Here is a 17,148-nt window from a genome sequence, read left to right on the forward strand (position 1 = left end):
AAATTTCCACTGTAAAAAGTGTTTGCATATGAATGTACAAATAGTAAACTGCACTATCTCAAAGATACCTTCTAGGTCTCTTAAATACATTGCTGCCCTCTCTTTTCCAACTGTTAGCCCAGAGCAGCTTTCTGACAATAATTGCACCAGTGCTGTTCAAAGCCTTGTGGAAAACACACCATATGTCTACATACATAGCTATAAAGACTAGGTCTTAATACAGTGGGGGGAATGAGTAAACTCAGTAGAATTTGAGGTTTTCTGAACTTCATTAGCTATTTTTTTAAATTCTTGAGGTTTCACAAAACTGAAAACCAAATGTCTTAAGATGACAAAAAAGCCCTCTCTCTCCTAGCTTGGCTCTGTTCCCTGGACCCTGTGAGAAAGGGGAAGGCTCCTTGGCTTCTGCTACCCTGCAAGGCCAAGGCCAGCCAAGTTGGAAGGAGCGTCCATGGCAAAAGGAAAGACAGTGATGCTTGCGTTGGCGTGTTCTGCTCTAGTGACAGATTGAGTCTTTTGAAGTCTTCTGAGTTCTGCAACATCAACACCTTTTCTACTGGAATTTCAGAATGTGATGAGCAAAGTTGATGGCTTCCTATGCTGTTCTTTTTCCTTTTTCTTTTTTTTTTAAACATTTGTGGTGTTTATCCACCCATACATTTGACAGGGCTCCATTTCTTGGATTGTGCAGGCAACTCAGCCAAATCCATGGTTCTTTGCATCAGCTGCAGGATCCTTCAACAGATATCCTGAAACCCCAGTTCAGGCCTCAGTGTCAGGGATCCTGGTCTTGTTTGACTTCTGAAACATTTCCACGTGTCAGGGCAGGTTCTGTGCACCCACTGCAGTGATCCATTCTCCTGTTCCACATGAAGCATGGCACCAGCAGGGCACGCTGGGTGCTCCTCAGCGTGGTGACCTGCTAGTCCAAGGGTTGGGACTGTAGTCTTTGCTTGTGGAGATACTTTCCAGTTCTCTTAACGAGATTAGGAGCAGCTTAAGTGTGAGAATTGTGGCATATCTTTCCTTAGAGGGAGGCAAGACTCCCTCCATGAGGAGGAGCAGGCCTAGGCAAGCCCAGTATCACTTCCAGGAGATCAAAGGGGATGGTGCTTCCAATGGAGAAGAGAGGAAGAGAGGGACCGAGGTGCTGGACGCACTTGAGAAGCTGCTGACTGCCCTCCAGTAAGCACTTTACAAACGGGGCGGGGGGGACACCGGGGCAAGTCTCGCCTCTGGGGTGCCATGTAATTTAAAGTTAAGGATAGAAATGAGAAGATTCAGCCCCGGGGCAGCAGTAGCTCCTTTTGCCGCAGCGGCGGCAGGAGCACCGCGCTCCCAGCCGCCTGGTTTCGCGACGCCGCAGGCCGGGCCCGAAGGGCCGGGCCCCGCTTCCCGCCCGCGGGCACCAGGCTCGGGCGGCCCCGGCGGCGGGTCCCGGCCGCGCTCGCCTCCCCGCTGCCGGGGCCTGGCGCCGCCTCCCGGGGGCTCCGCCACGCTGGGGCACCCGCGCTCGTCCCCCCCGCGGAACCCGGGGCACGACGGCGCGCTCGGCCGCCTCTGCCCGCCCCTCCGTGCCGCTCCGCTCCCCGCGGGGAGGCCCCCGCCGCCCGGCCCGCCTCTCGCACCGCCCGCGGAGGGCGGCCGGGCGGCTGCGGGGCGGTGCGGGGGAGGGCCCGGGCCCGGGATGGCCCCGCAGGTAGGCGAGCGCGGGCCGCCCGGTGGGGAGGGGGCGGCGGGGAGGTTATGTCACCGCGGCGGAGGGGCGAGCCGGGGGCGCGCCCCGGCGCCGCTGATTGACAGCGGGGCCCGGCCCGCAGCCCATAAAGGCGGCGGCGCGGGGCGCGGGGCCGCGGAGGGACTGGCGACAGCGGTAGGGCACCGCGCTCCACTCCCACCGGCCTCGCCCCAGCGCGCCGTCGGCTCCCCCATGCCAGGTGAGGCGCGGGGGGGGGGGGAAGGCCCCTCCCGGGGGCGGCCGTGGCTCGGGGGAGGTGGCGGGGGCCGCTGCGGCCGGAGGTCGCCGTGGGCAGCCGGGTGGGAGCCTCCTGCAGCCGTCCCCCGCGGGTCCTCGGGGTGACAGGCGAGGGGACCTGCCGGGGGCGGGGGGGCTCGGCGGGGCCGGTGTGCGGCACCCGCCCGCTGCGCCGTGCGCTGCCCGCAGCCGTGCCCGCCGTGTCGGCGGGGCTGAGCCGGAGCCGGGCAGGGTCCCGCCGGGCGGGCGCGGGCTGTGTGAGGTGACAGGGGCTTCCAGGCGTTTGGCGGTCCCTGGCTGTAGCGGTGGTACCTCGGGGTGACGGGCAGTAGGTTCCCTACAGGGAAAAGAAAGTTTAGCCAGGAAAAGTTGGCATCCTTAGGAGAGCGTGTGGAGTTAGCGGCGCTGAAGAGGTACGGCAGCGTGCAGATGGATGGATGGATGGATGGATGGATGGATGGATGACTGCAGGTCCCAGGGAACGCCATCTGCTCCATCCGTTGAGAGCGCAAGCACGGATGGAGGAGCGCTTACACAGCCTGTAACTGCATAGTGCTTCGGGGCAAAGCCGGCACCGCGTTAAAAGTCACTTCATTATCCAGCTGTGGTTGGTACAGAGGGTTGTAAGAGTAGGTAAGTGGTATATATATTTACAGGAGAGGCAGAGAGGTGTTTGTGTGATGGCAGTGGAAAAGGTACTGAAGAGTACAGCTGGTGCTCAGAACCAAAATCTAGCCAGATCCCATCACCCTGCGAGGAGTTTCAGCCAGACCTTGTGCTCCAAAGCAAAGATGCAGCTGCTAATGAGCTGTATTGTGTGTAGTGTCATGAGGTCCCTATGCCAGCTAGCGAAATAGTGGGGAGAAAATCATAGCGTGTATTTTCTGTAAGTCTTTCCTTATTTATTACTAAAGACACTTGCATAAAAAAGGAGCTTTATCCTCCAGAATTGCTCTTCACTAGATTTCACATTTTATTTCTGACATCAAGAATGACCCCAGAATAAGTATTACAAGAATCAGACAAGATATAAATTCTGATTTTGTATGTATAGTTGCTTATAATGAGAGTTCTGCCTGTGGCATTTTGCGAGGTACTTGTAGTTGATAAATATTATTTCCCTAATATTTACTACTTTTTGGTTTATTCATAGGAGTTATGCTGCAGAGGAGTGGGCTGTTGTGGCTTGCTGTTTTGATAACCCTGTGGGTTTCCTCAAATGCTCAGGGTAAGTTCTGACACCTCTTAACTATATATATATCGTAACTCCTCCTAAAAGCTGGTATAAAACACTGGCTTACCTGAGCTACAATGGGCAAAATAAGCATATATGATTTTTTAGAATTGCCTGGAATAGTAGTTGCTGGGGGTATTTTTGGTAGATACATCTTACTACTGCTAAATGAAGTTTCCCCAAAAATATCCCAAAATTGCTTTCTTTAAAAATTATTGATCATAATGTATATAATCTCAGAAATAATTGCTATTATACTTTCCTCTGCAGTGGAATTGTATGGTGAAAGTAATACAAACAGAATCATTGAGTGGGGTGAACATTTAAAAAAAAGGCAGAGGTAAAGAGAGACTTCTATAAATCAAATATAAGTAGAATGTAAATTGGCATAGTGCCAGACTCTCATTTACATCTGACTTCTTGGCTTGAATCTTTAAAAAGCAAATCTATTGCTTCCTGTTGTCATGTGACCACATGCTTTCTCATAATTTTATTTTTATTAGCTGATAGTCAAAATATAGAAATTGGCTCAACTTCCTTATCTATTTATATATATATATATATATAAAATACCTAATGAATACATTGTTACGTGAATCCATGTGTAGGTATACACGTGACACACAGCATGTATATATATAAGTAAATGAAAATGACAAGTGGAAAATATGATTCACTTGCATGCTCATAGGAACAGTTCTGTTTGTGGAAGTAGGAAAGAACTGGGTTTTCTCTGCTGATCCTTACATCTGTCATATAATTGCTGTTACTTAGTATGCAGAGTTGTTTCTTACAAGACTTTTTATAGACACATTGTCACACATTGTTAACTTTTTCAGATGGTGACAAGGAAGAGGAGACTACCTTTGATTTACTTCAGATCAGTAACATAAACCGAAAGACAGTTGGAGCAAAATTATTTCGAGGTCCAGACCCCACTATCCCAGCATATCGTTTCATTCGGTTTGACCATATACCTCCATGTAAACCAGAGAAATTAAAAAAGATTGTCAGACTCATACGGCAGAATGAGGGCTTTATCCTTTCAGCCACCCTGAGACAGGACAGGCAATCTAGAGGCACTATCCTTGCTTTAGAGGGTCCTGGCATCAGTGAGAGGCAGTTTGAGATCATTTCCAATGGCCGGGCCAACACCCTGGACCTCATCTATTGGGTGGATGGCTTCCAGAACGTGATTTCCCTGGAAGATGTGGACCTTGCCGATTCACAGTGGAAGAACCTCACTGTGCAAATAACAGGGGAGAACTACAATCTTTATGTTGGCTGTGACCTCATTGACAGCTTCATCCTGGAGGAGCCTTTCTATGAGCAACTGAAAGCAGAGAACAGCAGAATGTATGTGGCGAAAGGGTCCATTCGGGAGAATCATTTCAGGGTAGGTAACCTGGAGAAGCTTGGGTCTCTGGTGAGGTAAGAAAGTAACTGCAAGTAGTTTAAGAAGATGCAATAGGTGCAGTTTTGTTCTCCTGATGTCTCCTGGATTTGGTGGGGTCACAAGTGTTCCTAAGCAGAATTTCTCCAGAGTGTGTTTTTATTCATTGCTGGATCTACATTGAGTGAATTTGGGGTTCCTGAAAGCAAAGGACTTGTAAAGCAAAGTCTAGGTCCAGGAAAAGTGCACAAAACCAGTTTATGGTCTTTCCTATGTAAGCATCTATTTCCTTTTCCACACGTAAGACTTCTAAACATGTTGCGTTTTTGTGGTGATTTGTAGAATTCTGTGGAAATTTCTTGAAGAACTATTTTTTCATTGAATATCTATTCAAGTCATATTGAGACTGTCAATGGTTTTAAATTTTATTTGAAAGTGGAAGGAAAAAAATAATTTTTAATGGAGCTGAAGCATGTGGTGTTGGTCCATCCCCTAACAAAATATCTTAGTTTGCAATTCTAAATAAACTTTTATTTCTATTAAAAAACAAACAAACAAAAAAAACCAAAAAAGAGATTAGAACAATATGTTTAGATCATTTAGTCCTGTAAATGAGATCTTTTTTGTTTTTGTGGAAAACATTGATTTTTTTTTTTTCTCTTTTGTTTTAAAATGGAGCAATTACAGACTTTCTGGTTTTCTTGTGAAGTGAAAATAACCTCCTGCCTCATACAGGGATGTGATCTGTCCCAAATGCTTTAAAGGTGGCTCTTTTTCCAGTCAGGGCTGAAGTCAAACTGGAACTCATGGCTTCAAAAATTTCAGGAGGCCCTTTCTTTCTCATCCTGTTGTGCCATCTAGTTGTCAGCCAGGGTGTGACATGCTGGAGTGTGGTTCCACGGGGTGGCCAGTTTTGGAAGGGAAGCCAGAAGTTCTTGCCCACAGCCTCTCCATTCCTCCCTCCATGACTGAGTTTCTCCATCAGTTGTGCTGGTTCTGGAGCTGTGCTGTTAAGCGGGTCACTGAAGTAATCTGGTTTTAAAGTAATTTTCTTCTTCTTCTTTTATTTTTTTTTTTTTAATGGAACAGAGAACAGTCAGGTTTTATAGTGTTGTCTCAGGGTAGTGTCAGCACAAGTGAGGCAGCCAAGTATGGTGCATGGGAATGACTGGCTGAGGATGCTGGTGCAATGGGGCAGGAACTTCAAAAGCTGGCTTTGACCTCATGACAAATATCTTGTAGAACTACAATCTAAAATGTGCACTATGGAAATGAGCTCAAATCTCCATAGCTGTTTAATAACTTCTATTATGACTTATTTCAGAACATACCTAATTTTGTTGCTTATAGTATTGAAATAGTATATAACAAAACTATAAACACATTTTTTTCATTGTGTGTCAGGTTTAATGACTTGTAGATTGGTTTTTACATATTTACTATGGCTGAATCCAGTCAATAGCATGAGATTGGGACAGATCAGTTATTAGTTACTCCCAAAGTGATCTTACTGGTTTTTTTTAATTATTTTTTTATTAATATTGCAGGGTCTTTTGCAAAATATTCAGTTAATCTTTGATACTTCAATAGAGGATGTTCTGCGTAGAAAAGGATGCCAGAGAAGCCAGTCAAGTAAGGCTTTTTTACCTCATTAATATTATTCAGTTGACTCTGAAAATGAGAACTGTCAATGGTGACATGTTGTCCTAAACCCATGCAACAGATCCCTTTGAAATGAAAAAGAGAATGAGTTGATTTTTGCTGGTAATAAGAACATATTTTTTAGCTATCTTGAGATACCATTTCTACACTCTAGCCTACCATTGTAGCTGTTATTGCTTAGGTTTATAACTCTGAGCCTCTGTTTTTAAGTTGGGAGAAAACCTGCCAAGCAAGAAATTAATAGAAATAGAAGGGAAAATGCATATGTATGAAAATAGCTACATTATTCCACGAGATGTCCATGATTCTTTGAACACAAGACTGGTAATGTTGCTTCTGAATTCTGCTCTCGACTCTCAATGGGTCCATGAACAAGTCTGCAAGTCTTGAAGATACTGAATTCCTTTGCAATAAGTTTGTTGACTGAAAAAGACTTTGGGTTTGAATCCCAAAGCATTGTTAATCAAAACAATTTAAGGAAAATAAGAAAAAAAAACCAGAGAGGTATGGAAGGCATGTATGTGACAAGCTGACATGTTCTTGTTAGTCCAGTTCATGCTGACTTCACCAGGAGGGGAGCCCTCTGTGTGTGGGAGTATATTGGATTCATCATGAAAGAATTATGAAAATTTGTCAAGTATGCACTAAGGTTTTGTACTTGAGCTCACAGGGGTGCTGGCTATTTTACTTTCCCGTGTTTGTAACTGGCAAGAGCTCAGTCAAGAATCAGAGACAACTAAGTCCATCAGAGGAATGTGGGTGCACAAGGCAGTCAGCACTTCATGGTTTAATTGAAACTTCTGCCCTCTGAAATGCCATTATTTCTGTCACTTCAGTAAAACACATGATGGAGCAAATTAGTTGAGCAGGCTGTACTCAACTTTTTTCCTTGTTTATGCAAAACCCAGAAAATAAGCAGTAGCAGGTCTTAAAGGCAGCCAGAGTATTGAGATATTTTAATGAAAGGTCTCTATAAGACATATAAATGTGTGTGTATATACATATGTATATATCTATACAAGGGTGTGTGTATATATGTATATGCACAAAAAAAAATAACTGTCCTCATTAGTCTGTTTTTAAATCTTGATAAAAGATATTGGTTGGTGATTTCATACATGCTAAAGGTGTGCCCCTGGTGCAGGACGTCAGACACAAGTGTGACAGTGTTAGAAACAAGTCAGGTGGGCTAGAATGGAAGTGGCCTTAGATGGCACAGGCAAGAAGGCATGCGCTCATTTGTTAGTTGTCATTTCTCCCAGCCAAGCTGTTTTCGGTAGTCAAACTACTGAGAAAGTACTCGAAACTACTAATTACTGTTTTTCAACTTTGTTACTGGAAGAAAATTCTCGAGGAGCCAATCTGCTCTGGGAAAATAGGACACGTATTTAGGTCTAATTGTAACCTGAATAAAATATAAGGATGGTTTCAGGAAGGCTGCAGTTCAGCTATCCTGCTTCATTTACCAATGGAAACAAAATTCCCAGAAGCTGAGGTAGAACCTTGAGGGCACGTTCAGCAGTCAGAGGCAGAACAGTCTCAGTCAAGCGGATGCGATCCCTAGGTATAGACAGACTGAACCAGCAAAACCAACAAAAGACAGTGTCTGCAAGTCTTTTCCATTGTTATTGGCTGATTACCACAGAGGGCAACGGTGTGACTAAATGTTTTGAAATATTACCAAGTAGAAATGAGATGTTACTGTACTTCTACTATGAAGAGGAAGCCAATGGGAGCCTAAAGGGATAACTGAGTTCTGCGAGCTGAGACTTACCTTAGGAGAAATTCTTATCTATTGCAACAGCTGAAGAGTATGTTTTCTTAATGCATTTTTTATCACATCTGTCAACTGTTAAATTTTCAGGTCTGATAAATTATACAGATATGGGTTGGTTTTTTTGTTTTATCCTTCCTGCAAAGTATTTAGCAAATAGTTCAGTTTATGGCATTTTTACTTTTACTTTGCAACACCAAGAACACTAAAAGATGGAAATTACTCGTGCAACAACAGAAGAGGGCTAATAGAACACTATGGCTTGAGTTCATTGAAATTACTTGAAAGACTTGTTACGTGTATGGCTGATTTTCTGGCATTGCCTATCCAGCTTAATTATTACAGTTGAAAAGCCACAGGCAATATGTTACTGACCACGAGGTATATATTTTCCCATTTTGATGGCCTACTCATTGAGCTGAGGTACAGGCACTAAGACGCCGTATTTACATGTGAGCATCCCATAACATGTTACCACTGAAGTGCCCTCAGCTCTGAGGACACAAAAGGCCTGCTTCTTTTTTAGAGACAGGGCTGTGTTTTCCTACTGCATCCTTAATCCTGGTATGAGAACGTGAAGTGTTGTGAAATGGTAGCTTGGGATTGCTGTTGGGTTGAGGGTAGGAAAGTATCTCTGTAGTGTGTTGGCTGCAAATACTTTAGAGAGGACTTACACACAGCGTTGGATAGGAGAGATGACAAAAACACACCTAAATAGGCACATCTATAAAATCTCTTCAGAGAGATCAACAGAATGACATTTACATATGTGAAAGGATGCACATTCTGCTCTTCTGGTTTCTCATTTTAAAGATAATCATGTGGTCCTTAGGAAATTAGCAGGAAGCCAACGGCAGAGAACTGATTTCCCAGTGATCCCCAGGCATCTTCTTTCAGTCAGTGCCAAGTACCAGTAGGAAGTGTGGATTTAGTTCTTCTAACATAGTTTTGGTTTATGTTTCCTGCTGAGATTGCAGCTTTATTAATGTCCTCAGAATGTTCCGGTCAAGACATACTCCATGTTGGCTTGAAAAATATGAAATTAATGACCTGTGAAGTGCTATGAGGAAATCTGAGAAACCTAGTGTTTCAATGTGGTAGGAAAATTGCATTCTTTCCAGGGAATCAAAAAGCAGCTGAAGTAAACAGTTATGACACAGAGAGTTCTGATCTGCTATGTGGTATATCGGTTTTCTCCCGTCCTGTAAGTGAAGCTGGACAATTACTTCAACTCTGGAATACTGCAGACAGTTTTTTGTAGACCTTGGCTAGCGGCAGATACTTCATAGCTAATGTAGAAGCACATCAAGCCAATCATTTTTAAGTATGGTTGAGAAGTAATCACTTAATGTCATCTTATGTGTTGGTTCTTTGTTCATTTATTTTTAGCCTTCTAAATGAATGAATAATATTTTTCTCCCATCTTCATTGCTTGTACATTTAAATATAACACTCTACATTGTATAGTCAAGTATCAAATCAAGCCTTCAGAATTTTTGAAGCATTGCTACCTTCTGTGACTTGTCAACACTTAATGGTATTGGGATATTTTGGAGCATATGTTTTATGGCGCATGTTCTGGTGCTGATTTCTTCTTTTTAAATTCCTATATCCTTTGCTTCTTTTTTCTGTTTGGTAACCTTGAGTTATTACAACATTATAAAACTGGTAAGCAAGTCTTTATTGAGAGAGTGCAGCATGGATTTCTGTATAGCTGATACCAAATTTCAGTGTACTGTAGAGTCCTTAGAGAAAGCTTCCATAAGATATTTACCTGATGGAGATTTAAATGCTTAAGAGAACAAAGACTGTTTTATTTAGTTACCCATGTTATTTTTTTATTAATTACTGTTGATGCTTTCTCTTCTATTATTTTTCAAGAATTTGCTATAGACAGTGAGGTCTTTTAAACTGATATTAGAACATGTCCAGTTCTCCTTGTATAATTCATGCAAAGATCTGCTTTAATTACGATCTACCTGATGTAGGAGTGTTTGCCATGACAAATCAAATATTCAGCCTGATACTAGCTTGAGCTCCATTTCACTTGGAATTAAATTGTCATTATAACAGCTCCTCTTAGTTTAACACAAGGTAGTGCAACATAGAGCAGCTCAGAGTCTGGTATAAATTGCATAATGGTCCAAATTTGATCCAAGTAACCATGGAATTTATGGGCAGAACAAGGACAATGACTTTCTGCGAGGAAACTTTCTCCTGCCTTTTTCTCTGCATCACAAAAATGTCATAGGTCATAAAAATTCTGAAACCTTTCATGGCTCTGAGTGGATAAAATTGGTTTGCTTTTTTGATACTGTGTGTTTTTGTTATGCCTTCTTCATAAATTAATGTGTTGTGGTGCCAACAATGTTTTAAAGTGAGGGCCGTGTGAGGCACAGCTTGGCTCTTAATTTTGAGAAGGGAAAGACTATAATTGGAACCAGCTGACATATAACCCCTCTCTTTTATTCATGGGTATAATCTATCATGAAGCTGTGCCAAAATAGATGTGTTTAAACCCTACCCATGCGTGCCAACCTGTGATTTCAGCAGGAATCTGTAATCTGTGGAAGAATTTTGTATATGCTACTTTTCTCTTTCCCTCTCTTGCTACCAGCTGAAGTGAACACCATCAATGAGAGCACTGAAATCCTTCACCTGAGCCCTGCTGTCACAACGGAGTATGTGGGTGAGAAACCAGAGAAGGCCGAGTTCTGTGACCGCTCCTGTGAGGAGCTGGGAACGATGTTCACAGAGCTTACTGGCCTTCGCATCGTGGTGAACAACTTAGCTGATAACCTTCAAAAAGTGGTAGGTACCTGTAAGTCTGAAGAAGTGAAAGAGGTCTGCTGTGCAGCGTTCTTTCCTGGGTTTTTTTTTGTTTGTTTGTTTGGTTTTTGGTTTTTTTTTTACAACAGAGGCAATTGATAGAGTTTTCTGCATTACACGTGTATACCTGCTGGTATAGCTACATAACATAGAGATGACCTACATTTTCAAAGCGACTAGGTAGATAGGTTTTGTGTTTAACACTTTAATGAAGGCTTGGTTTTCCCAGACTAGGTGTAAAAGAGCACAAAAAATGGTGTAAAAAAACCACATGCACTCATACACAGGAGAAATCAATCCTCTTGAAGGTTACTGCAGGTTTGGGAATTGAAAGCTAATGAACCCAACCTCGCCTGTGTACTGTTAAAGTGTTGTTACCATGCTTATACCATTTATGAATACATCACAGGATACCTAAACTGTAAGTAAATAAATGGGATTTTCATAGCTGAAGTATGATGGTGATGTTTTACTGGTCTGCCCCTCTTATTCTGAATCAGTTAATTATTTCTGAAGGAAGTTTATTACTACGTGATATGTCACAGGACTCAAATCTTCCCATCTAAAGATGAGCTGTACTAGAGGAAAGCAAAACCACTAAGAACAGATTTCCCTTAGTATTGCATGACTCTTTGTACTATTTTCTGAAGAACTGCGGTACCTGAGATAGTCTTCTTTATGTACATTAATATGTAAAAATACACTATTTTAATGGAATCATTAAATCCAATAGTGTCTCAGTTTTGTTTATTTAAAACAGTTTTCTTACGAAGTATACATTTTGTTTTCATTTCCTTCATCTAGTCTGAAGAGAACCAAATTATGTGGGAATTGATTGGGCCTAACAAAACACTGAAGAACCAGTCAGTTTGCTGGCAGGATGGCCGTGTCTTTGCAGATAATGAAAGCTGGATTGTAGATAGCTGCACCAAGTGCACCTGCCAGGTAAGGTTTTGGAAACATTCTTCTTCTCTGCAGGAATGGATTAATCCAGCCCAGCTATTGAGGTCAGGTCACATTTACACAGAGCTTGGTCTAGAATTACTGATATTTTTAAAAAGTAGTGTCCATGTCCATGGAAGTTAGAATAAATGAAAGAATTTCCACACGTGAAACTTCCCCAGATGCTCACCTTGATTTGCCTCTGTATATGAGCATAAGTCAGTAAGTTGATTTCTTTGCCTGTAGGATTCTAAAATTGTGTGCCATCAAATCACCTGCCCAGCAGTCTCCTGCGCTGATCCATCTTTTGTTGAAGGTGAATGCTGTCCAGTCTGCTCTCATAGTGAGTATTTAGCCAAAGAGAAAGATACTCTTTGGCAATATTTAAAATCATTACTAGTGTGTTGAAAACGTCAAAACAAGTAAGAGGTCAAGGCAGGTAAGATCAAACACAAAACTTATATGTATACAAAGATCATATGAAGTCACTTGGCTGCTTTAAGTTACCTACGGGAGGAGTTGGTTTCTTTTCAGTGCTTCTATTGATTGTTGAAGTAAGCTGATAACTTGCCTAGCTAAGTATAGACATTAAAAGTTATAAGCATGCTCTTCCCCTGTTGTGTTTTCCAAGCCTGGTCATTCTGATTTTTGTTGGTTTGCAATAGTACTGTGCACTATTTTCTCTTTTCCATACTGCCTGGTTAAAACAGACTAATATAGGTTAGGATGTCTTCCTGTCTCCTTGCAGAATATGTTTAAGTTCCAGATCAAAAGTTTCACGTAGTTTCATGCAACATTTATTATGAGTTCACATTATTTTTCCTCTCTCTTACGTCATTCTTATCGTCTATTTTATTTTTTCCCTCTGTCATATATCCTTTTTTGGTGTAATGCTTTACTTACGAACCTTAATTTGTTCCACATTTAAGACAACATTTCAGGCTGTGAATTAGACTTTGGAGTGACAGTAGTTTTAATAATTTCACTGATTAGATTACTTCAGTGTGGGTTCAATACATTTCGCTATGTACTAGACAGATCTGTTACAGAAAAAAATGATTGCTTAGATTTTCTAAATGAAAATGCATTGGAATATATTTAGAGGTTATTTTGCTTATTCAGAGCATAGGGCATATTGTTATGATGTGCTCTTGATCATGTTCACTGTTATGTTGTGTTCAGAGGTGGGGCCACATCTCATCGTACTGACATATATTCTGAAGTCAAAGGCGGTTGGGATTTGAGTTTGTGGCTTAGTTCATTCTGGAGATAAGATGTTCTTCCTCCAAAGGTCAGTGCTTCATGCAAACACACTGCGCACTTCATGAAGATTCAGGATTCTTTTCTGGGCTAACCTCTCATTACATTAAACTCTAATTCCCTAACATCAGTGGCAGCTTGGGAAAGCAAAATTAGAAAAAGAGACATCTAAAGGACCAAGTATCCGTTCTAAAGAAAAAGAAAAGTGAAAATTTTCTGAATGGGATAATAGTGCTTAGTATTAAAAGTGACTCTTTCTTACCTTTTGCTCTGCAGCTGATGACAGTGAGGAAGGCTGGTCACCATGGTCAGACTGGACCAAGTGCTCAGTTACCTGTGGCTCTGGGACTCAGATGCGAGGAAGGTCATGTGATGTCACCAGGAGTGCTTGTACAGGCCCACACATCCAGACAAGGATGTGCAGCTTTAAGAAATGCGACCATCGCAGTAAGTAATAAAATTTCTCCCTCTTTAAAGCTCCTTCAGACATCTCTAATCAAAAACAAGCTTACTCTGGATTTCCTATGAATGCTTACACTTATATTGGTGCAGTATGTATTTGAACACTCATATACGCATCGTTAAAGTAGCTGTCATTAGATTCTTTGTCATCTTCCCCCTTTCAAATATTTCTCCCTTTTTTAACAATTTACTAGTTATGTGTATTTTGGCTTCGTCTCTGTTAAACAAAAAAAGATAATGGGTGATCTTTAGCATTATGAACTGAAGTCTCTTGTTTGAAGTCAATTCAACAACACTCAATTCATAATCGTGATACATGGGGCCACATTTTGATCTGTCATTTATTCATGGTTATTGGCCCATTCCATTAGCTTAGTAGTCTTTAAGAATACAGTAATCATAGAAGGCTTGCAAAATATCAAACTGCTTTTATTTAAGGCACTTAGGAAGATCATAATCTGCAGAACTGTAGGTAATAGTATTGCAGGTAACTTATATCCATGCTACTGTAGTACCTAAGGCTATTGCTGAAGCTGCTAGATGTCCACATGTGCATTTTAAACAAGCATTTGTTTCTTTGGAACAAGTTCAGATATTTAAGTGAAATGTCTGTCATCCGTGTTAGTCATATGTTGGTCACTGAAAATCTTAAGAAAGCTGTACTTGAATGCCTGAGCTGACATGCTGGCCTTTGTAAGTGGCAGTGGTGGGAAAGAGATGGGACATTCATCAGGCATAGTGAGAGGCTTATTAGAAGGTTAACTTCACAAGTGAGTTTGTATTACTGCTGCAAGTGGGCTGTTTCCTTGAGTTTTGCTCTTTTTTCTGGCAGTACGTCAAGATGGTGGCTGGAGTCACTGGTCTCCCTGGTCTTCCTGCTCAGTTACCTGTGGAGTAGGAAATATCACCCGCATCCGCCTCTGCAATTCCCCTATCCCCCAGATGGGTGGGAAAAACTGTGTGGGAAATGGGCGTGAAACAGAGAAATGTGAGAAGGTTCCATGTCCAGGTATGTCTGTGGCCTTGAATCCAAGGTGATGCAACAATATTAGAGCTGAGTTTCTTCTCTTTAAATACAAAATTCTCTTTAAATCTCTCTAAAATACAGCAAATTTCTATGTTGGAAAATACAATTTGTAGCTTAGGGGTGAAATGACACACAAGGGTGCTTTTAAAATGAAGACAACAGTGCAGTCGGAGGTTTTGTAAACCTCCCAAGTTATGTTTTGGTTTTAAACATGAAGAGTTTGAGAAGTTTTCATTTTATAGCCTAATGATTCATTTCTGCATATCGAAAATATAAACACTTTCTGTCTAAAAGGAAGCTGATGGTGTAAATGGTAGGAATAGACATACAGTCCCTTGACAGCCATGTTGCATACACATTTTACAGTTACTAAGCACATTTAGTTGTTATAATTCTTTCTTCCTCATCTACACTTTTAAACCTTTTTAGAAACCATTCATTCCACTCACTTCCCTTTCACATAATTTTTCCTTACTTTTTTCCCTTTGTATATATTTCTTCATTCCCTCCTCTGTTCAGCTTTTTTTTTCCCCACTTGCAGGATATGAACCTGAAACTGATGTCAGGCTTCTAACACAGTAGTACTTAAATAGCTATACACACTTAAAATGTTTTTTTATCTACCCATGCATGTAAAATTAGTGAAAAGGTTATGCATTTAAGGATATACACCATTGCCCTTATGGGTTCTTTTGCAGTACCAAGAACAAACACAGAGTTTGGTTCAAAGATGTTTGTATTTCAAGAAAATTTGGGATTGTTGAGAACAGGATCGGTAGAATTGTACTAATATAAAACATTCAGAAGAATCACTGAAATAAGTTATTTATACTGTGTCAAGCAATACCATTGAAAATACACTGGTGAATGGATTACAAAACAAGAATAATAGCTGCAATCTTACTGAGCATACTGTTGTCATAAAAAAAGCCACTGAGCTCATGTTTGACTCTGCAGAAGTTTGTTTCCTGTGGTCACACTCTGGTTTTTGCAGAAAATGAAAGCTTCGCATGGAGCTTTGAAGGCACCATACTTGTTGCTATCTCAGTGTCAGGCTTTGCCAGCATCTTTCTTCCTATGTGCATAGTGAGAAACTCTCCAGTCAGGGATCTGAAGAAAGCGTTGTTGTCATTGACACGGGACGTTGTCCCCAGTGTATCACCTGTGATGCTTTTCTCTTCTTTTCTGCATACCCAGTGAATGGCCAGTGGGGTCCTTGGTCTCCATGGTCTGCCTGCACTGTTACCTGTGGAGGAGGAATTCGTGAGAGGTCTCGCCTCTGTAACAGTCCAGAGCCACAGTATGGAGGAAAGCCATGTGTGGGAGATACCAAGCAACATGATATGTGCAATAAGAAGGATTGCCCAATTGGTTGGTGTTTAGTCATTCTTTATTATTCAGTCTGACTAATTTTTGTTGCTGTTATTTCTTTAATGGATAATTATAAATTGACACTACAGAAATCTACTAATTATATCTTTGTTTCAGGAAAGCACATTTAACTGTTTTGGTTGCTGTTTAGATCAGTGGGATTTTATATATATTCTTAATACTGACTTCTCCTGAACAAGGATCTGTTTCTTAAACAGGGCTTCAGTATGCTGTAATGTATTCAACCGGATGTAGCAATCTGTACTATTTTTACATTAAATCAATAGTATATGAAATGCATTTAATAACCCTAATTCTCAGGGGTTTTATAGGAGTCTGTTGCATCACATGTGATTTAAGATAATGAACAGAGAATACCTATTTCTTAAATTGTTTGACATGCCTTTTGTGCTCCTAACTTACTTTACACTTGTATGTGTCTTTGCCAGATGGGTGCTTGTCAAATCCTTGCTTTCCTGGAGCAGAATGCAACAGTTACCCTGATGGGTCTTGGTCATGTGGGCCATGCCCAGCAGGTTACCTTGGCAATGGTACTGTCTGTGAGGATCTTGATGAGGTATTGACTTTGTTTCCACTAACACCAGGAAATCACTGTGAAATTTTCATTATCTAGGAGTTACACAGCTATCTGATTGCTTTCTTCTTTCTTTTTCCTGCAGTGTATAGCTGTGTCAGATGTTTGCTTTAAGGTGAATCAGGTCCATCGCTGTGTGAACACAAATCCAGGTTTCCACTGCTTGCCGTGTCCTCCACGCTATAAAGGAAGCCAGCCCTATGGGGTAGGGCTGGAAGTTGCCAAGACAGAGAAGCAAGTAAGTGATGCCAAAGAGAATTTGGTGGCTTTGAAACTGAGTAATTCTCACCTGAAAATATCAGTGAATGAAAGCATGTGATAAACTTGTGTACCAAACAAAGATAATCTGAAATAGATAACCGCTGTTCCAAGGTATTTTTTGTTTGAGTAACAAAATACTGAATTTGGGTTTGGTTTTTTTTAAGGGTTTTGTTTTCTCTAGGCATCTGCACAGTTGCACCAAATGAATGTAAAATGCCAGGAGCAAGCATTCCCCTGCTTTGCACTCCTTTCTCTCAGGTATACATACCTACTCTGGGGATCGGAAACTGAAGAATCAGGATCATTCTCCCCATAAATATAATGCTGTTTATGTGAGTGTCATCAGACTTATATGTCTGGGTT

At 41.6% G+C, this 17,148-nt stretch overlaps 1 protein-coding gene across 2 annotated transcripts in view; it reads left to right on the forward strand.

The window, feature by feature from the left end:
• Window positions 1–1,642: 1,642 nt before the first annotated feature.
• Window positions 1,643–17,148, forward strand: part of THBS2 (thrombospondin 2) — a 34,411-nt gene continuing 18,905 nt past the window's right edge. The window contains exons 1-12 of one of the 2 annotated variants that reach the window (XM_055714743.1): window positions 1,643–1,699; window positions 3,129–3,203; window positions 4,049–4,605; window positions 6,150–6,234; window positions 10,656–10,849; window positions 11,672–11,812; window positions 12,056–12,152; window positions 13,346–13,516; window positions 14,364–14,540; window positions 15,756–15,929; window positions 16,379–16,506; window positions 16,610–16,762. In XM_055714743.1, the coding sequence (XP_055570718.1) occupies window positions 3,134–3,203; window positions 4,049–4,605; window positions 6,150–6,234; window positions 10,656–10,849; window positions 11,672–11,812; window positions 12,056–12,152; window positions 13,346–13,516; window positions 14,364–14,540; window positions 15,756–15,929; window positions 16,379–16,506; window positions 16,610–16,762 (1,947 nt within the window). In that variant the 5' untranslated portion in view covers window positions 1,643–1,699; window positions 3,129–3,133. Of the gene's footprint in view, window positions 1,700–1,822; window positions 1,938–3,128; window positions 3,204–4,048; window positions 4,606–6,149; window positions 6,235–10,655; window positions 10,850–11,671; window positions 11,813–12,055; window positions 12,153–13,345; window positions 13,517–14,363; window positions 14,541–15,755; window positions 15,930–16,378; window positions 16,507–16,609; window positions 16,763–17,148 lie in introns of those variants that run through there. The other variant, XM_055714742.1, reaches the window with a different exon arrangement.

The sequence above is a fragment of the Falco cherrug genome, chromosome 6, assembly GCF_023634085.1.
Source record: "Falco cherrug isolate bFalChe1 chromosome 6, bFalChe1.pri, whole genome shotgun sequence".
NCBI lineage: Eukaryota > Metazoa > Chordata > Aves > Falconiformes > Falconidae > Falco > Falco cherrug.